This window comes from Talpa europaea, assembly GCF_964194135.1.
Source record: "Talpa europaea genome assembly, chromosome: 16".
NCBI lineage: Eukaryota > Metazoa > Chordata > Mammalia > Eulipotyphla > Talpidae > Talpa > Talpa europaea.
Genome location: NC_140084.1, coordinates 41,661,769 through 41,682,034, shown reverse-complemented (window position 1 = coordinate 41,682,034; position 20,266 = coordinate 41,661,769). Strand labels below are relative to the sequence as shown.

The 20,266-nt window shown below is 58.8% G+C and overlaps 3 protein-coding genes across 3 annotated transcripts; 1 reads left to right on the top strand and 2 right to left on the bottom strand.

The window, feature by feature from the left end:
• Window positions 1–3,492: 3,492 nt before the first annotated feature.
• Window positions 3,493–5,316, bottom strand: ZFP36 (ZFP36 ring finger protein; the record flags this gene model as incomplete). The annotated part of the gene is made up of 2 exons (XM_084257916.1): window positions 5,263–5,316; window positions 3,493–4,452 (listed from the first exon to the last, which is right to left on the bottom strand). The coding sequence occupies exons 1-2, from the start codon at window positions 5,284–5,286 to the stop codon at window positions 3,493–3,495; spliced, it is 984 nt and encodes a 327-aa protein (XP_084114042.1). The 5' UTR covers window positions 5,287–5,316.
• Window positions 5,317–11,489: 6,173 nt separating this feature from the next.
• Window positions 11,490–15,196, bottom strand: MED29 (mediator complex subunit 29; the record flags this gene model as incomplete). The annotated part of the gene is made up of 4 exons (XM_084257676.1): window positions 11,490–11,732; window positions 14,006–14,090; window positions 14,376–14,434; window positions 14,981–15,196. The coding sequence occupies 4 exons, from the start codon at window positions 15,194–15,196 to the stop codon at window positions 11,490–11,492; spliced, it is 603 nt and encodes a 200-aa protein (XP_084113802.1).
• Window positions 15,197–15,705: 509 nt separating this feature from the next.
• PAF1 (PAF1 homolog, Paf1/RNA polymerase II complex component) lies at window positions 15,706–20,002 on the top strand (the record flags this gene model as incomplete). The annotated part of the gene is made up of 14 exons (XM_084257372.1): window positions 15,706–15,752; window positions 16,290–16,319; window positions 16,415–16,507; window positions 16,794–16,915; window positions 17,007–17,073; window positions 17,163–17,264; window positions 17,345–17,450; window positions 17,534–17,602; window positions 17,684–17,787; window positions 17,873–17,989; window positions 18,070–18,198; window positions 19,097–19,202; window positions 19,320–19,410; window positions 19,492–20,002. The coding sequence occupies 14 exons, from the start codon at window positions 15,706–15,708 to the stop codon at window positions 19,884–19,886; spliced, it is 1,578 nt and encodes a 525-aa protein (XP_084113498.1). The 3' UTR covers window positions 19,887–20,002.
• Between the last annotated feature and the right edge of the window lie 264 nt (window positions 20,003–20,266).

Sequence of the window (20,266 nt, the reverse complement as noted above, 5' to 3'; positions counted from 1 at the left end):
CAGGGATCAAACTGGAGCTGCAGAGGCTGCTTTGCAGCCCTGCATTCAACCGCTGCGCCACCAGGGGAGGCCCCTTGAGGTTGTGTTTTTTTTTTTTTTTAAGCTTAAGCAGGACAGGTTTATTAGTAAAAGAATCTTAAAGACGCAAATGGGCAGAAAAAACTGCTTCTGATAAGGACAGATTTGTTAGACAAGAAGCCGGCATAAACCCGGGCAAGATAAGAACTACTGGCTTGAAATTTTTTTTGGGGGGGGGGGCGTTGAAATTTTTAACTCTCTTGCCCCTCTTCATTTCTGAATCGATCTTTTTTTTTTTTCTTTCGATTTTTTTTCAAAAACAAATGCCAGATATTCAGTATGTGATGAGCCCTTGTTTAGACAAAGCTCCTACCCCTGGGGATCTGAGTACAAGTTATATGTTACATGGTGGTAAATGTCATGGAAAATGTAGAGCAAGCTAAGGAGGACAGGGGAAGTTGGTGGTGGGCTGTAGGTTGCGTTAACAGTCAGGGACCATCTAACTGAGGAAACATTTGAGCAGAGAACTGAAGGTGAGGGGTGAGTCATGAGGCTACCTGAGGGGGGGAGTGGGGGGGAGGGGTAATTTGTTCCAAGCCTGTTCAGGGGCTGGTGGAGCAGCACAGAAGCTAGAGGACTACAGCTACAGTGACCAAGGATGGGAGCCAGGCCGTGGAGGACTTTGGCTTTTGCATAATCTGACTCAGGTGTGATGACACGTTCCTTTGGGGTGTCCAGTGTGAGAACCAGGAGACAAGGGAGAGGCTAAGTTTCAGGTGGGAGATGATCCCAGACAGGACCAGAAGACTCAGGAGGATGGATTGTAGCTATTTTGAAGGTGATTCAGCTGTTTGGCTTAATACGGGTTTGAGAGGGTCAAGGAGACTCCCAGGTGTTTGGCGCTGGTGGTAGGTGCCATTTTAAAAAATAAGTTTTTTTTTTTTTTTAAATAGGCAGACAATCTGTTTTTGCTAAGGGAGGGACCAGAGATGTCTGCTGTTAATTCAGTGTCTGTAAATATTCCTGCAGATTCTCTGACTTTACTTCCAGTTTCTTTGCGTCTCTGTGTATCTTCCTCAATCCTCTTCCACTAAGGGGACTCAGCCCTTTCCCATAAGGGGCCAGTTGGCTGGAATTGGCCATCAAAGGTCAGGGCGTGCCCATGGGGAAGGGGACCAGGCAGGAGGCCTGAGGCAATAGACAAGGGGGGCCTCCCCGGTGGCGCAAGGTGTTAAGCACCGCACTGTGAAGCAATCCACAGCCTCTGCAGCACGAGTTCGAGCCCCAGCCGACCAGGGAGCTACCCACATGGCTCAGCAGACCTCTCCTGTCTCCCGGCTGCTCCCCTCAGCAGTGTACTGCTCCCCACTCCGTCTCTGGTGATTCCCCTTCCCCCCACACCCCTCTGGACCACACCCCACTTCCTGTATGCAGAAATAAATGAATCTTTAAAGAAAAAGGACTGGAGAGGAAGTAGAGAGGGGAGGGACAGGGCTGGGAGAGGGAGCGGAGGGGAGGCAGAGCCCAGGGCATCAGGAGCCAGAGGGCCGGCAGGGGGAGGTGGGCAGGGGAGGACGGGGCGGACTGAAGCTAAGTATAGTGAAAAGGGAGAGGGAGAGGAGTGGTGGCGACGAGAGGGGCTGGAGACGTGGAGGCTGGAAGGGCAGAAAAAGGGGCGCGGGAGCGAGACTGGGGGAGGGGAAGCGCGGCGAGGGCGGAACCGCCGGGCGGGGCGCGCGGGAGGGCTCGGGGAGGAGGAACTGCGGGGGGGAGGGGAGAGGGCCGTTGGGGGGTGGGGGGGCGAAGGAAGAGGCGGGGGGGGCAGAGGGGGGCGGCGGGGCGGGGGCGGGGCGCAGGCACTGACGCGGGGCGGCTTCCGGGCGCGGGGCGCCGAGCTCCCCCCGCCCCAGGGTGGTTCCCGCCGCCTCTTGCCTTGTAAGGTCCGAGGACGCGGCTCCGCGGGGGCCCCGCCCCGGCGCGGCGGCGACCACACACCCCGGCCCCGCGCCCCCGGCCCGGCCCGGCCCCCGCCCGGAGCTGCCGCCACTCGGCGGGGCCCAGACCCCGAGCTCCCGGGCTCCTCGAGGCCCGCCGGCCAGGACTGCGCACGGCCAAAGTTTTCGGGTGCCGGAAAGCCCGACACCCACGGCCCTCCGCGACTCCCAGGCGTGCCGCGGCCGGGGGCGGAGCACCCCGAGTCGCCGAGAGTTAGCCGAGATTCCGGATTGTTGAGATTCCAGAATCTGGGGCTTTAAAAACTGCCCTCCCCGCCCCTCCCCGGAACCCGAAAGCCCGAGTGCCCCCGACTCCAGCCCAGAGGGCGGGGTGCTGGGACCCCGGGCTTCCGAGGCGCCCCCGCCCCCCCCCGCGGCGCGCCCCCGCCCCCGCGCGCCCGGGCTGGCGCCCCGGCACATTCCGTCCTCCCCGGCCCGCCCCTCCCTCCTCGGCCCCGCGGGGACGGAAACATCCCGGCCCCGCCCGCGCCCGCCCGCCCGCGGGCCGGGTCAAGGAGCCCGGCAGGACGGCAGCGCCCGCGCCCCCCACGCCCCGCGAACTGGCTCTCCCGGTTCCTACCCGGTGACCTCACCTGGCCCCGCCCCCTCAGGTGAACGGCGGGGCCGGTGACGTCACTTCCTGCCAGGTAAGCGCCGTGGGCGGCTCGGCCCTGGAAGGTTGCGTCCGACACCCTCCCGAAAAGAAAGAAAAAAAAAGGCCCCACTAATCGCCCCCACTCGTCGCTGCCTCTAGCCGGCGGAAAAGCCAGGATTCCACATTACACGCAGATTTCTTTTATTTAAAAATTTCGAGAGACACAAAAATAAAACTTTAAGATAATATATTAATATATTATTATAGTATACTTATAATAATAATAATTTCGTTTCCAATATTACAAAAAAAGGAAGAAAAATACACGGGAAGCAGACGACCCAATATATATAAATACTATAAAACCTTTCAGAATAAATAAAGTCGTCATAAATAAAGGGCGCAGTGCCTGGGGGCAGGAGGGGGAGAAGGGATTTGGCAACGACGTTTTGGCTACTTGATTTGAGGGAAATCTCAGCACCAGGGTTCCCCCTTGGAAGGCTCCTGTCACCATCAGACACTACAACCTCAGGGGATAGGAAAAATTGGGAGAGGGCGGTGAGGGCCTGTTATTCACAGCATTGGGTAGGGGAGAGGTGGGGAGAAAGAGGGGTTCACTGACTCCCTCAAATTTGCTACATTAGACAAAGATCCCAGAAAACACTCCTTCCCCCAACACCATGGACACTGAGCTTGCTTGCACACCGGGGGCCTGCCCCAGTGTGTGGTTAGGAGAGGGTTAATGCAATTTGGAAGGTGCACCTAGAAGCTACATGAGTACCCCCGCCAGCTCCCCACAGTCCCTGGGGTCCCTGTGGTGCCCACAGCACAAGAGAAATGCACCCCTCCTTGAGATCCAGCTGATCTGTACCCAGCAGGCAGTTGTCACTCAGAAACGGAAATTCGATTGAAGATGGGGAGGCGCCGGGACGGTGCAGGTGGCTGAGGAGGCCCAAAAACCCCAGCCTCAAAGACTGGCGACTCAGACCCCCCCAGGCTGCTGCCGCTACTGGCATATTCATCGGGATCAGATCCCAGGGAGTGTGCGGAGGGACTCCGAGCCAGGCTACCCAAGGGCCCGGGCCCCCAGACACTGCTGGGGTTGGCCCTTCTGCAGGAGGGGCAACAGGCAGGGGCGGGGTCCCTTCGGGCCACAGGGGTTCCTGGGGCTGCCGAGAAGGCAGAGGGTGAAAGTGGCAGATCCCCAGGTGGTGGAGGTGGGGAACTCGAGGGCGAGAAGGAGCAAGAGGACAAGGAAGGCCCCGCCAGGCCTGCTGGTGGTGGTGAGGTTCGGCGGCCAGAGGGCAGGCCCGAGAAACTGATGCTCTGGCGCAACACATGAGGGTGGCCAGGGACAGCTAGGTCCTCGCTGGGGTTGTGGATGAAATGGCAGCGGGAGCCATAGGGGCAGCCCCCCTGGAGGTAGAACTTGTGGCAGAGCTCTGTCTTGTACTTGGGGTGGCGACTGGCCTGGCGGAGCTCACCTAGGCCGTGGGCAAACTGGCATTTAGCCCCGTAGCGGCAGCGTCCACTCTCAGAGAAGGTCCGGCATAGCTCAGTCTTGTAGCGGGAGGAGGTGGTGGGGGCTGAAGTAGGCGAGGTGGGAGAGGGCGACAGTTCAGGGCCAGGACGGGGAGCCAGGGGTGCGAAGCCTGGGGGTGGGGGCACCCAACCGCAGCTTCTGCCCTCCACCAGACTGGTGGAGCGGCCGGGCAGACGGGCAGCGACCCCAGCAGGGCTGGAGTCAGATGAGCTGAGGCTCCAGTGGCGCGAGGAGGCCCAGCCTGGGCTGGACTCGGTCTCTCCGTGGTCGGATGGCAGTTCAGGGCTCAGCGACAGAAGGCTCTGTGGGAACAGGGATCGGTTAAGACACCGAAAATGTAGGGTGACGCTCCGCCCCAGCTGCAGGGCACCTAAGAGCTTGCCAGTCCGGTTTGTGGGCTCCTGCCCTGAGCCCCACCCGTCCGCAGAAACCCCTGGGTTTGGAATCACAGGGATCCCGATTTGGAGGTTCTGAGTTTACAGCAACTGAAGCCTGTACCAAGCGAGACCCAGAAATCCCGGGTCCCTTGGCAGGATTAAGAAGGGATCCCCAAGTCAGGGCACAGCACTGTCCTCCAATATTGAGGCTCTGGGCCTCTCCGGATCTGACCCCGTGCCCCGGTCTCTCCAGTTTCACAACTGGAGGGAGGAGAGGGCAAAGTTAACTCAGGAGTCCGTATCTCTTCGATCTTAGACTTCCCAAAGACTCGCGCTGGTCAGGGAGCGAGGAGAAGTTTGCTTCCCATCACCCGAAGACTTCGGCCCCAGAACCTCCCCCGCGCGCAACCGCGCCCTCAGCAACTACTAGGGGTAAACCAGGTGTGGGGCCATTTCCGCCTCCAGAGAGCCCCAGTCTGAGAAAAGTCCTCCAGCCTCCCATCCCCACGGGCCACTCCACCCAATTTGGGGCTGAAAGTCGCGGGCTCCATTTCAAATCCAGGGAGGCGCACTGCTTGGAGACCGGGGGGGGGGGGGCTCGGACACCCGGACAGAGGGTGCGGCGCTGGGGAGCTCTACTTTGAGGAAGGACCCAGGGGTCCCGGGCCGGAGTTTGAGGTGCCAGACTAGTAAGTCTGGTGCGGGCCTTCGGGGCGCCGGCCGGCGGGGACTCACCTCGTAGATGGCAGCGAGGTCCATGGCGGCGCGGATGGCCGATCGGCTGAGAGACCCGCGGAAAGTGGGAGCGCTGGAATCAGGCTGGGGCCGGTTAGCCGAGCCCATGTTTTTATGAGCGAGGAATAGGGCGGGGCCTTCACTGAGGGGCGGGAGCTTCCCGGACGCGCGTCCCCGGCGCTGCGCGGATACCCGAGTGTTTTCGTCTGCCCTGCTGGGGCTGAACCCGGCCCATTGGGGGCTGCGACCGGGCGGGGGGGGGGGGGGTGGGGAGTGCGGGGAGGGGGTTGTCGGCTCCGTAGTCCGGGCTGGAGACTGAGGCGCGGGGAGGGACCTGGGACGGAGGTGGGGGCAGGGCCCTGGGGGAACTGACCAGGGCAGAGGCCGAGAGGGCGCGCGCGCGCCAGGGGACTGGGGCGGGAGGGTACCCCGAACTCCCGAGAAACGTAAAGACACACACACACACACACACTCACACACGGAGGACAGAGGAGGGAAGGTAAGAGAGACATAAAAGACGTGATACACACACACACACACACACACACACGCGCGCGCGCGCGCGCACACAGACGGTGGGCAGCGGAGGGAAGGTAAGAGATAAAGACGGAAAAGACGATACAATCCCAGAGAGAGGAATTCAGAGGAAGGAGCTAGAGAGAGGGTCACCTACAGAACCAGAAAGGACGAGGAGAAACAGACAGACACCCGCAGGGGCCAGTTGGAGAGGAGACCACAAGGCCTGGTGGAGAATTGTTTTCTGAGACCTGTTTGGTGGGGTTTTGCCTCCAAACACCCCACACCGCCAGAGCCCTGGCCCGCTCTCCTCACCCCCCAAGGCGGGGCTGTGGTCCTCACGCCCTGGAGAGACTGGACAGGAGGCTTCACGCGCAACTCCCAGGCTGTGGTGGCCTCTCAGGCTCCTGCACACTAACGCTCTTCTGCTCCCTTGCTCGGGCCAGGCTCTGTTCCAGGACTTTACAGACGTTAACTCAAGGAGGTGCCTCTATGCCCGCTTCGCCCACCAGGAAATACAGGCGTAGAGTTCAAGTTCCTCTTCTAGCTCCAGAGAGCAATGGCAGCGGCCTACCAGGCCTTTGACGGTATTAAGTTTGTCCTCTGAGAAAACTCAAGATGGGGAAGGTGAAGCTCTTTTATTATGGTGGGGAGTTGCCTTGCTGGAAATCTGTTTTGAGATGCGGGGTCATCCCCTAATAGTCTCTCTGGCGATAAGTCTACTTTGGGGGAGCCACTCCCCACACTGGGGTTGCCCCGGGTGAAACTCTCCAGATCTGGGGGAGACCCGATTATTGAAGAGGGCCTTGGCGAGCTGGTTGCCCTGAGAATACCGGGGTAGACATCGTTGCACTCACGATGATGGAAAGTTCATTCTCGAAGGCAGCGCCTGCTTGTACTGAGGTGGGGAGTTTCTGTCACACACGCCGCCCTGCCTCTTTGGACACAGCCTGGGGGAATCCCTTATGCGGCGCTTTCTGGGGCGGCGGGGCCTTCCCGGCCGGTCCCGTGAGCGGGGCGACCGCGGGCGGCCCGGCACGATCGCAGCCTCCCGCTCCCCCGTGAGTCACTCGCAGGGGCGGGGGGAGGGGAGGCTTCCTGGAACCGCGACCACGAGGCCGGGCCCGGACGCCCGGGTTCCTCTCCTGTAACCAGGGCTCCTGGCGTGTGTAAACAGAGCCTCGAGGACAAGGGGCAACGGGGAGGTGCCTGGCACCCGTCTCCCGGCCGGGCTCCAAAGTCTCGGGGTGCTGGTGGGACTAAGACTGCGGGAAAACGGGAGGTGGGGGATACCCGGGGGTCCCGGGAGCCCCATGCGGCCGCGGTCCAGGAGGAGGAATTCCAGTCTCGGTTCCTAGGAGACCGGGAGCATTTCCCACCCCTGAGTCAGGCTGACCCCCCCCCCCAACTTTCTGCTGAGTCACCCGCCCGACAGCTTGGGCGCTCGGGATTGATTGGGCCGATGCTCAAAGAGGAGGGAGGGGGGTGTCGCGCCCGGAAAGACCGACCACTCACCCCAACACTGAAGGGTGGGAGCCGGGAGCCCGGGCCTCACCCCTCCTTGCTGGAGTCTAGGTGTCCGGGTCCCCCAAGCGGCCTCTTAAGACTCAGGAGACCCGGCCCCTGCTCCCCGCTTTCCGCAGGTCGAGGAGCCCCGGCCCGGGACTCACCTTTACTCTCAGACCCCAGTCTGGGCCCCAGCCCCCTCCTTCCCCCCGGTTTCGGGGTCAGGCCCCCACCCCGCGCCCCAGCCCGGGAGGAAGTTCAGGGCCGAGCTCCTCCCCACTCCCCACGTCGCCAGCGGGAAAATCCGTGGCTCCAGTGGCGGCCGGGAATCCCCTCTGGAATGACGGTGGGGAAGGGGACGCCCGGGTCCCCGCGCGGGGCGCAGGTCCTGGGCGGGCAGAAGGTGGGGGCAAGGGGCGGAAACCGAGGGCTAAAAATACGGCGAGCGCTTCCGGCCGGGGGGGAGGGGAGCGGAGAGCAGAGTTTCCAGAAAAACAAGCGGGGACGGGAAACGCGGGGGTGTGAGAGCGCCTGCGAGCGCGCGGGCGGCCGGGGGCCGTGTCCTCGCGGCACGTGCGTCTGGGCCGGGGGTGCGCCGCGGGGGGTGCGCCGCGGGGCGGGCGGGCGGGAGCGGGAAGCGCGGGGCGTGCGCGCGGCGGGGTTCGCGCTGCAGGTGCCAAAGCGCGTGCCCGGCAGGACGGGGTGCCCGCGGCGGGGCGTGCGGTCGGTGGAAGGGGTGTGGGACCCGAGCGCGGCCGGCTTCCTGTGGGGGGCCGTGCGCGCTCCCGGCCCGCCCGCCACGGCTGTCGACGCAGGTGCCAAACCGCCGGAGCCGGGCATGCACTGGACTGTTTACCTCGCCGCCTCTGGGTGTGGGAGTGGATGCCCAACTGTAGCTGTCTTTGAGGTGTCGTTCTCGGGACGTGTGACTTACAGACCTCCCCGTGCGGCTGTGTGGCGCTGGCGGCCGCTGACACCTGGAGTGACCAAGTGTGCGTTATTCTGCAGGGCGCCTGGGGGAGGGCACCTGCGGCCCCTGCTGTGATGAGGGCCTGTGTGGCGTGTGCCCCGCTCCCTGTGTGGATTGTGTTCCCATGTGACTTGTGTCCTTAGGTGGTGGTGGTGTCACTAGAACTGGGGAGGCAGCGCCTGGATGGGGTTCCTTTGTGGTGTCAGTCACAAGGCAGTCAAACTGCTGAACTTTGAGGCCTGACGTCTGCACTCACTGATGGGGAGGCCACTGACACGCCCCACCCCCACCCCCCAGGTCTAGGCCAGCAGGCCTCTGTGGGCAGAGCAGACAGCGCAGACACACGCACTCACACCTGAGAAGCCTTATCTCTCCCTAGCCCAGGCTGCTTTTGATAATGTTGAGCGAGGGCAGGGCTGAGTCAGCCTGTGATGGGCAAAGTCTGCGATGAGGAGAGTGATAGCGGGTTAAGTGGTGGTTAGAGGGTTGTTTGTATGGTCATGTGGTTTGGACTGTTCCTTTAGCCAGCCTCTGGGACCAAGGCTGGGGACACCATGGTCTAGATTAGGGGCAGGTGTGTGTTGTGCCTATGCTCTGTGGCCTTGGGTGGCTGGGCATCTCACATTAGCTATTCTCAAGTGTGCGGTGGTGCTCCAGGTTGTACAGCCTTCCTTTGGTTGGAATAATCTAGTAAAAACCTTTACCAAGGTGCTCCATGGCCTGCCTCCAGTCCTTTCCACTGCCAGCCTCTTCACTGGGGTCCAGGACTCCACATTGTTCTATAAACCCACTGGCATCTTCCTGCCTCAGGGCCTTTGCACTAGTTAATCCCTCTCCTTCAAGTCTGTTCCCGTATCAGTTTCTCAGTGAAGCCTTCTTGACAACTATCAAGGATTATTTAAAACAAAAACAAAACTAGGCCCTCCCTGGTGGCGCAAGTTGTTAGTAAGCACAGCGCTATGAAGCTATCACAGCCACTGCAGCACGAGTTCGATCCCTGGCCAGGGAGATCCCCACATGGTGCGGCAGACCTCTCCTGTCTCGCCCACTGCTCCCCTCAGCAGTGTTTTCAGTCAATCTGCCTGTTCCGCTCCCTGCTCCGTTTTTGGTGAATCCTCTCACCCCCCCCCCCACACACACCTTTGGCCTGTACCTCAGATCTTGTATACACATTTTTTTTTAATCAAAAAAAATTCTTGCTATTTAACTAATAAATACATGTTAACATATCCTTACAGATGACAATACCCATAAACCACTACCCAACCTAAGCTTTCAAACGTTTTCAATAAAGCAACATAGCTCATGTGAAAATCTTGCATTCATGTTACATTTATTCCTGTGTACTCTTTTGGATAAATCTCTGCTTCTGTTCTCCCGTCTCTGCTTTCTCTCGGCACTTCTTGTCTGATAGATTTTACCAGACTGAGCCGCCTCTCACCAGACTACCAGCCCCACCAGGCAGGGGTCTTTGCTCCACCCTGTGGAGCTGGGCCTGCACCAGGTGTTCGCTGCCTGCAGACACAGAGCCCTGGTGCACAGCTTCTCCCTTGTGGCTGCTGAACTGCACCCGTCACACTCCCCTGCCCACCCACATCCTGCATGTCTCCCTGGGCACTGTTTTAAGCACTCTGGGTCCCCTATTGTGGGTGATGCGATGCCACGCCACCTGTCGTGTGCTGGCTGCACCCTATGGAAGCTGGGCAGAGATTGGGGAAAGAGGACACTTCTGGTTGTACAAAGATCATGGCATCACGTTAGCTGGCAGAACCACTGCTTGCCTTTATCTGGAGATTAGGGAGAGGGACCTTGATTATGACAGTGAGTTCCATGTGTTAACCTGGCTAGGCAAGAGTCCGCATTATTCAAATACTAATCTAGACACAGTGAGGGAGTTCTGCAGCTGTGTCCGAAGTACAAAATAAGTTGACGTGAGTTAAGGGAGGTGATCCTACAAGTCCTGGGGAATGGGTGGGGGGCAGAGCAGTGGCTTCCCTGAAGAGGCCACCTGTGTGGGGCAGTCTCAGCTGCTGTCAAGAGGGCTGCTGCCCACTCTGGGGTCTGCCCGGTGTGCCTGGTGTTTCAGGGAAGGGCCCGTGCAGACACCTGGTCATTTCCCAGGATTCCAGTGCGGGGACTTGGGCTCTGGGTTGATCTCAAGTCTTCTGGGGTCCAGGAAGGAGGCCTCAGAGCTGACATGGGAACCAGGACACAGAAGGTGTTGGGTGGGGCAGTCCCCCAACTAGGCTGAGTCACTTGAGCCTTTCACACCCCAACAGCTGGGCTTGGGCTGGTAGCTCCGCCCTGCACTTGCCCAGGCCTGAAGGCCATGGTTGAGCTCCCCAAAGCTCAGCTCCAAGCATACTCTCAGGGAAAGGGGGAGTCTGGTGGGGTGACCCCTCCCCAAAACCTGCTTCCCGGAGCTGGGGCCCAAGCATGCCTGGGTTCTTCCCCAGGACTGATGATTCATCCCTGCTGGGGCCTTTTCACTTCTCTTTTGGGACTAAAAATACAAGGACCCAGGCGTTCAGCTGGGCAAGGCTTCACCACGGGTTGCGCAATGCCCTCCGTCTGAGTGCTGACGCAGGCAGGTCCTGGTACGGGTAGGGACCGGAGTTGCTCCCCAATAGGCCATGCAGAGGTCAAGACCTAGACCCCCTACACTTCCCCTTTCCTGGGTCAGAGGCACTAGAGGCTGGGCTGTGGGCCCTGGGAGTGCAGCTCCTTCTGAAAGCCCCCCGGGGTTCTGGCTTCTGGAATCTGACCCCCTGGGGGACTGGGAAATGGTGAGAGACAGTAAGACCACAGTGCAGACAATGACAGGAGACAGAATGAAGGAGAAACAACACACACATATAGGAACCAGAGCTGCCAGAAAAAGGGTGCCAGGCACAAAGACTGCCCTCAAACTGGGGGATGGAATCCAGCCAAGACTGAGGGCCCAACAGGAGCTCCACACCCAGGTGAGGACAGGGGTGGGGGGGGAGGGAAGCCCCTGGACGGAGGTCACCAACCCCAAGAGTCCAGAGTCCAGCCAAGCCTCTCCAGGAGCACTGGGAGCCAGCACCCGCAGGGCCCCAGCCCCGCCCTGTGCTCCCTGCTGGCCTCTGCTGCCCCCTGGCGGCCCCAGCCTCAGAACTCGCACATGAAGAAAAGTCAGAGACAAGGCTGCTTCCAGGCTACTCTTCATTCCCCCCAGACCCCCACCCCACCACGCACTCCCCACCCAGCCAGCTCACAGTGTGCCCCCGGGGCCTGTTGGGGGTGCAGGTGTTTTGCCCGTGACCTTGTTGGCGCAGTCCAGAAGGGCCGTGTGAATGTCCTTGGCACAGGCAATCTGGGCTTTGATGACCGCCAGGTACTGCGGGTAGGGTAGGCTGTCGGGCTGCACTGCATCCGGCTTGGTGGCCGTGGGCACGAGTGTTGGAGAGTGCTTGGCGCTGTCACAACTCTGTGACAGGCACTCATGTGCCAGGCGCTGTGGACAGACAGGCGAGGTGAGGCATCAGCCTAGCTCCTGAGCCCACCCCACCCAGAGGGCCAGCCTGGCTAGTCACGTTGGCTCTGGACCCCCCAGTGCCAATCACAAGCTCGGTGGCCTCAGGCCCGAGGCTGCTCCTCTCAGAGCCTGTTTCCTCCTTTGGACAATGGCTGTTAACGGCCAGCTCTGCCACCTCATTGGCTCAGAAGGGTGTGTGGGACTCAAGCCCGGGCTCTGGAGCACCACTTAAGAGCTGACTAGGGAACACCCGCCTCCACTGTTGTGCTGGTCTAACCCAGGCTCTGCAGCACCAGTCTCTGCTCTGATGGCACCTGCACCAGGTTTGGTTTGGCTTCTCTGACTGCTCCTTCCAGGTATTTCTTATCCTACCCAAATCATTTTTTTTTAAGATTTTTTATTTTATTTATTTATGCATACAAGAGCTGGGATACAGGCCAGAGATGCAGGCGATGGTGATGTTGAGAGGATTCAGCAAAGACAGAGTGGAGAGCAGAACAGGTGGCTTGACTGAAGTACACTGCTGAGGGGAGCAGTGGGCAAGTCAGGAGAAGGTCTGCTGCGCCATGTGGGTCAGCTCCCTGGTGGAGATTGATCCCTGACCACAGTGGCTGCCGACAGCTTCAGAGTGCTGAGACTCAACCACTTGTGCCATCAGGGAGGCCCCCCTATCCAAGTGTTACAGATCGCAATTTCCAGATGCCATCTCTTCCCCTCAGTCTGGAGCCCTGTCAGGCTCAGTTCCCACCCCCACAGAGATGACACCACATCTGTGTCCCCTGGAAATTTCCAAACTCTCATATTTTCCTCTCCTCCCTCCCTCTTGGTCCCTTTATCAGGGACAGCCAGACCATCCCAACTAGAGCCTGGGGCTTTACTGTGGAGCTGCCTCCCACAGCCTTCAGTTCCATGGCCTGGACACAAAGCCTCTTAGGACCTCTCCCATCTATACTTTCCCATTCCCTCAGCCTTGTGCTGGTGTAGCTCAGTCTACCTAAATCCCGCCATGGCTGCTCTGTGGGCTCCCAGCCTCCAGCTCCAGCCCTCCAATCCACCCCTCATTTGGTAGCCAGAGGCCTAGTCCTAATAAAGCAAATGGCCCAATATTCTTCCCTCTTGGAAACCCTCTGTGGCTCCCTGGTACCCTTAAGGCTATATTCAAAATCCAGCAAGCGGGGCCTCCCTGGTGGCGCAAGGGGTTAAGACACAGCACTATGAAGCTATCCACAGCCACTGCAGCACGAGTTCGATCCCTGGCTGGCCAGGATGATACCCACATGGCGCAGCAGACCTCTCCTGTCTCCCTGCTGCTTCCCTCAGCAGTGGATTTTAGTACATCTGCCTATTCTGCTCCCCATTCTGTCTCTGGTAAATCCTCTCACACACTACTCCCGCCCCCCGGCCCGGCATCTCTGGCCTGCATCCCAGCTCTTATATACATAAATAAATAAATCTTTAAAAAAAAAAAAAAAGAAAGAAAAGAAAATCCAATAAGCCCCAATGCTTACTATACCTCAGCCAGAATAACTTTGTGATGTTCCTAAAAGGAGCTTTAAGCAGAAGCTGCTGTTTCTGGTTGCAATGCCTTTCTACCACCACAAAGCTTCTCAAGCACTAACTTGTCCTTCAAGTCCCAGTCCAAAATAACGATGAGACTAGTACAGGAAACATTCGTCATGTGCCTAGTACGGTGTTAAGTTCCTTATTTTCATGATCTTACTCATTCTTTTCTGCAAATTCATTTTCCAAAGGAGGACCCCATGGCTCACACACAGAGGCTGGTGGTGTGTCTGATGCCCGAGGCTGGACAAATCCTGCCCGCTTCCATTTTTGTTCCAGCCTCAGCTCAGACGTGCTCTTCATCAGTAGCTTCCAAAGCCAACCTTTACTTAGCCATCCCCCTACTAGGCAGCGTCAGGTGGCTGCTCTGGGTTTCCACAGTCCCCCGAGTTTCCCTTGCTTTATTCTTGTGCACCCTTCCTGCGTTTCTCCCATCACAGCCCTGAACTCTGTAGCCAGGGCTTCTCCCAACTCAGCCCTAACTACCGAGGTCTATCTATCACTGTATGGAAATACATGTCACCCACCGAACAGGAAGTTCTGTGAAGGTAAGGATTGGGGTAACAGTGAAACACAAATCTGATCCACAGGAGATGCCCCCATTAGTGGGTGTTCACTGACTGAAACAGGGCTCCCGAAGATCCCAGGGACAGAGTCAGGGTTATGGTCATCCAGGCTAGAAGGCCCCTTACCAGACAAAGCTCCAGTTGGTCACAAAGTGCATAGAACTCCTCCAGACATTTGTCAAAGCGCTGTATGGGTCCGTCGCTGCTCTTTCTATATCCCGGGAGAAGAAGGTGACTGGGAAACGGATCTCCAATCTCTGGGACATCAGTGGCCACCCAAACAAGTATCCATCAGGGACCAGATATAAGCTTAGGAGAACATGAGGCAGGGCCTGGGGGACAGTTAGTAGTAGAAGGGGCAAAAGAACAAGGCTGAGTGCCAGGGAGCCAGGCTTGAAAACAGGAGGAAAGGGTGGGTGGGCGAGGTATGGGGGAGGAGTTTCCCAGATTGGGATGGAGTGGGGAGGCCATCCCAGGCCAAGGGCACTACACTCACTGTCCGTTGTCAATGTTAGTGTTCTGAACCAAGTTCTGTGCTGCAACCTTCATCAAGGTCTAGTTGGCAGAAAAAATGACAAAGAAAATGCAGAAATATACGGAGACTCCTTTGGTAGCTCTGCATTCTCCCTCAAGATCCATCCAATCTCAGAATCTTCACTTGGCCCCTCTGCCCTCGTCACTCCCGAGTAACGTTCCTTCTATTCCCATAATCATCACCACCCATATTTCCCCAGACGCCCGCTCTCACCTAAGGTTCCCACCAATAACCGTCCGAACACGCCCTCACCCACCAACCACAGACAGAATCTCTGTACAGAACGGTCTTTTCCTCAGGTTTTACGACCAGAGCCTGGTTTCTCCTTTCAACTCCCTCTCACTCGAATTCCGGCCAACCCTCTGGCTCAACATCCCGCTGATCCCACCTCACACTGTCCATTCGCAGAACTTCGCTTTCGCCTCGCGAAAAGGACCAAGTCTCACCCCTCTTCCTTGCCTGACACACATTCTGCTCTCTCCCTGCCTAAGCAGCCTTTCCACCCGCGCCCCCTTGGAGTCAGAGAACCAGACCCCGCTTGCTTCTCGCAGCTCCCCGCCAATCACCTGTAGACTCTCCTTCAGCTGAGGGATGAGCATTTTGTAGCGCTGCACGGGATCGAAGTCCTGTTGCTGTTGCTGCAAAAGTCCGCTCTGGCCAGGCCCCACCAGTTGTGCCGGCGGTTGCGGCTGCTGCTGGGGACCGGGGCCACCAGCCGAACCCGGACCCGACACACCAGCTGCAGACGCCGCCGCTGAAGCCTGCTGCTGGGACGCAGCCATCGCCCTCGCCTAGCGCGCCGGAAGTGCGTCACAACTGCGTCCCTCCGTTGTTTAGTGCCCTCCGCTCTAGGGCCCTGTTTGCTAGTTAGCTCCGCCTCCCGGGCGATTCAACCAATGGGAGGAAAGAAGGCGTTTCACCTCCTTCGCTGGACTCCCAGCCGACGTCCCGCCTGAGATACCGACCCACCAATCACAAGAGTCCCTTGTTCCCTCGCCCCGCCCTCTACCCATCAACCCGCCAATACGAATGTGGGTCTGGTCCGGACTATATTTCCCCGAAGGCCTTGCGGCCTGAGGCGACTGGTCGGGTCCTCCGCGTCTTGGCGGCAGTTGGTGGAGCCGGAGCTGCGAGTCCGTCCTCGGCGCTGCCTGCGTGTTTACCTGCGTGTCGCCGGAGCGCTCACTGGCCCACCTCATCCTGACCCGAAACCCGCCTCGGATCGGGCGTCCGCCGGAATCGGCACGCCCCTTCGCGTCTCGGCCCGGCCCCGGTCCGGGCTCCCGTCGCCATGGCGCCCACCATCCAGACCCAGGCCCAGCGGGAGGATGGCCACAGGTACGCCGCGCGCTTGCCCGGACGGCTTGCTTCTCAGTCCGCTTAGGTTTAGGCGAGGCGGGGGCTTGGGCGCGGCGTCCGCGTACGACGTCATCAGTTCCCCCCAGGTCTGCTGGTGACGTGAAACCCTCGCCGCGAGCGTCGTGACGTCACGGAGCGAGCCCCTTTGGCCAAGGGGGCGAGTCCTTCAGGGACGGTGTCGCCCCCTCCTCCCCTATAACGTCAGGGAGTAAACTCTTGGAGAGCGCCCCGAAGGGACTGAGTGCTCATTCCTGCGGTCAGGCGCTTGGAGACCCCCTTTTCCAAAATCATTTGAGCGCGTGGCTCACCTCTTGCACCTGAGGCAGCCTCCTTAAAAGGCATCCGCCTCGCCGTTAGGAAGAGCCCCGCTGCCGGCAATACTCCCGCTGTTAAGACCCTCGTGCACTCCTGCCCAAAGCGATGAGCGCCTGTCACCCCCTCCTTTCTTTCAAACACTTGGAGAAACCCCTTCCACCCGGCTTTCCGTCCCGTCTATCAACGTGTCTCTCTCAACAGGCCCAATTCCCACCGGACTCTACCCGAGAGGTGAGCCCCATTGTGCTTTCCCAGGAGGAGGTCACTGGGGGCTGGGACCGGACGTGGGGCGGCCAGGGCCAGGTTTTGAGCCCCTGTGTTCCCAGGTCTGGAGTGGTCTGCCGAGTCAAGTACTGCAATAGCCTCCCCGACATTCCTTTTGACCCCAAGTTCATCACCTACCCCTTCGACCAGAACAGGTGAGGCTGAGATCCCTGGTGGGGAAACAGCTCAGCAAGGGCTGCTTGTCTGGTGGTGGGCCCTCACCTCAAAGTCTAGAATGGTACCTAGCATGCAGTAGCGGGTACCCAAAAATGCTAACGGGGCAAGCAGTGTTCCAGCCTCTTACTGGAGAGCCAGCCGTCCGACTCCAGCCTGGGGCCGCTTCATTCTGGGTTCCTCCCTGGAACAGCTTAGCTTCTGGGAAGCAGGGACGTGAGGGGTAAGTCTGGAGTCAGGAAACCATTTGGATGTTTCTCCACCCAGATTCGTCCAGTACAAAGCGACTTCCTTGGAGAAACAGCATAAACATGACCTCTTGACTGAGCCAGACCTGGGGGTCACCATTGACCTCATCAACCCCGACACCTACCGCATCGACCCCAACGGTGTGTGGGGAGGCAGGGAGGGCCTGCTCTGGTGAGCAGAGGCCGGGCCTGGCCTCCTTCATGGTCCTCCTGCCCTCCTGCTCTCCCCTAGTACTCCTAGATCCAGCTGATGAGAAGCTTTTAGAAGAGGAGATTCAGGCTCCCACCAGCTCCAAGAGGTGAGAAGGTGCTGAGAGGGATCTGGCTCCGACGGGATCTGTACGCAGGAGGGAAGGGGGTCCTGAGGCGCCTGATCTTCCCACTCCAGATCCCAGCAGCACGCGAAGGTGGTGCCGTGGATGCGGAAGACAGAGTACATCTCCACCGAGTTCAATCGTTACGGCATCTCCAACGAGAAGCCTGAGGTCAAGTAGGTTGTGGTGGGTAGGGAGGGAAGGGAGATTTCGGGTGTGTCCAGTGTCCCTAAGGGCTGTCCTCTTCACGCCCTAGGATTGGGGTTTCCGTGAAGCAGCAGTTCACCGAGGAAGAAATATACAAAGATAGGGATAGCCAGATCACAGCCATTGAGAAGACTTTTGAGGATGCCCAGAAATCGGTAATTGAGGGAGCGGTCCTGGGGCAGGCCTAGGTGGGGCTGACCTCTCGGTCCTCCTCACTGTGTTTGCCCCCCACCCCCAGATCTCCCAGCATTACAGCAAGCCTCGCGTGACACCGGTGGAGGTCATGCCTGTCTTCCCAGACTTTAAGGTCAGATCCAGGGCAGCAGGCAGAGGGGGAGAGCTGGGATTACCTGTCCCGGGCTAATCCCTTTGCCCTCCATCCCCCTAGATGTGGATCAACCCGTGTGCTCAGGTCATCTTTGATTCAGACCCAGCCCCCAAGGACACGAGTGGTGCAGCTGCACTGGAGATGATGTCTCAGGCCATGATCAGGTCAGTGGTCCTGCCGCTGGCCTTGGCCTGCTCCTCGCTGGCCATCTGTCCTCACTCTTCATTGTCCCTCTTTTTCCCCTACCAGGGGCATGATGGATGAGGAAGGGAACCAATTTGTGGCCTACTTCCTGCCTGTGGAAGAGACCCTGAAGAAACGAAAGCGGGATCAGGAGGAAGAGATGGACTATGCACCAGATGACGTGTGCGTGGGGGAGATTGTGGTGTGTCTCTTCTCCCTCATAGGGGAGAACTGGGGTGACCCTGTGACCCCTTCGCCCTCAGGTACGACTACAAGATTGCTCGGGAGTACAACTGGAACGTGAAGAACAAGGCCAGCAAGGGCTATGAGGAAAACTACTTCTTCATCTTCCGAGAGGGTGACGGCGTATACTACAACGAGCTGGAGACCAGGTACTCAGCACTCTGCTGTCTCGGGCCTGTGCTTCAGGGTCCACACCCTGGGGTATGCGAGAGCCACCGCAGCCGTCACGCGCCCCTGCGGATCTTCACATGCATTTACAAGCAAGAGCAGCACCTGGTTCTAACACCTGAACCCAGAAAGACCAACTCGCGGTGACAGCTAGGATTTTGAGTAGGGCAGATTTCCGCAGATGCTAGGGGACCGCACGTGAAAGTAAACACAGGTGTAACACATAAAACTAGCGTGTTTTAAATGAACCTCTGGATACTCAAGTATAGGAATGGGGACAACCCCCCCCCCCCCCATTCTTAACCCATGGCTTCAGGTTTACTCTCATGCTGGCCTTTGGTGTAAGACTTGGGAGAAAATGTGACACTGAATTTCTATTTAAAGCAGAGATCACAAATTTGTATTCCATAAGCCAGCAGGAAATGAGAGGCAGCAGTGGGCCAGTAGAACTGGGGTCACCTGTATGTAGCTCCTTGCAATCCCCCAAGAGGCACCATGATGGCTACAAAGGACTCCATCCCATCTTTGCTTTGCTGGGGTCGGCAAAATAGCCCAGCGTGGCCATAGTCCTAATTTTCAAAAGGCACAAGCTTAAAAACCTGGGTTATCTAAGAGCTGCTAACTAATCTACATTGAAACAGGGGTGTGTATTACATAGAGTGCGACCCATCGAGTATCTTAAGAGCTGTCATCCTTCCCCTCCCCCTCAACTTTGACTCTAGTCTCCCTTATTCCATCTCATCTGGTCTGTTCAGGGGTAAGCACTGACGGGGAGTAAGAACCAAGTCAGATCAGATCCTTCACTGCGCAGGGGGGTGAAGGTGGGGGATGAGACCCTTTAAACTGCATCTTCCACAACCCTCCCTTCCCAACTTACAGGGTCCGCCTGAGTAAGCGCCGGGCCAAGGCTGGGGTTCAGTCCGGTACCAACGCCCTGCTTGTGGTCAAACATAGGGACATGAACGAGAAGGAATTAGAAGCCCAGGTAACCAGCACCTCTGGCCCCGCATGGCCACGGAAGGGTGGTGGTGAGGGTGAGGGCGAGGGGAGGGCCGAAAACCCAACAGAACTACCCCCTCCCACCGGCCCCTGCTGTTAACAGGAGGCACGAAAGGCCCAGCTGGAGAACCACGAACCCGAGGAAGAGGAGGAAGAGGAGATGGAGACAGAAGAGAAGGAAGCCGGGGGCTCAGGTATAGTGGGGCAGGCTGAACCCTAGGAACCTTGAGGGGGGGGGTGGAAACTGGGCCTCACTTCTCCCCCCGTCCGCACAGATGAGGAGCGAGAGAAGGGCAGCAGCAGCGAGAAGGAAGGCAGCGAGGACGAGCGCTCGGGCAGCGACAGCGAACGGGAGGAGGGCGACCGGGAGGAGGCCAGTGACAAGAGCGGCAGCGGCGAGGACGAGAGCAGCGAAGACGAGGCGCGCGCCGCGCGGGACAAGGAGGAGATCTTCGGCAGCGACGCGGATTCGGAGGACGACGCGGATTCCGAAGAGGACAGGGGACAGGCCCGCGGCAGCGACAACGACTCGGACAGCGGCAGCGATGGGGGTGGCCGGCGCAGCCGCAGCGCCAGCCCCCTCCCCAGCGGCAGCGAGCACTCGGCCCAGGAGGACGGCAGTGAGGCGGCAGCCTCCGACTCCAGCGAGGCGGACAGCGACAGTGACTGAGGCCCAGGGACGCCGTGCGCAGGAGGGCACTTTCTCCATGGTCTGTTTTCAAGTCATTTGTTCATTTCCCTTCCCTCCTCCAAACCTTTGCTGTTAATAAAGCCACGTCCCGTTTACCCTGCTCCCAGCCCACAGCCTGGTTCTGTGTACGTGTCCCCACGCTCCCCGCGCCGCCCCAGAGGCCCCAGCTTCAGGTGTAGACGCAAAGGCCAGAGGCCAGGCCACAGGGTTTCCGTGAAATGTAGCGTAACAAAGGTCAGAATCTCCCGTTTTGTTTTGATTTTTTTTTTTTTCCAAAATAAGCCCAGACCATTAAACAAGTGTAACTCCAACAAATGTCTTCTCAACAGCAAAAAAAAACTGTACAGTTACTCAAAGCT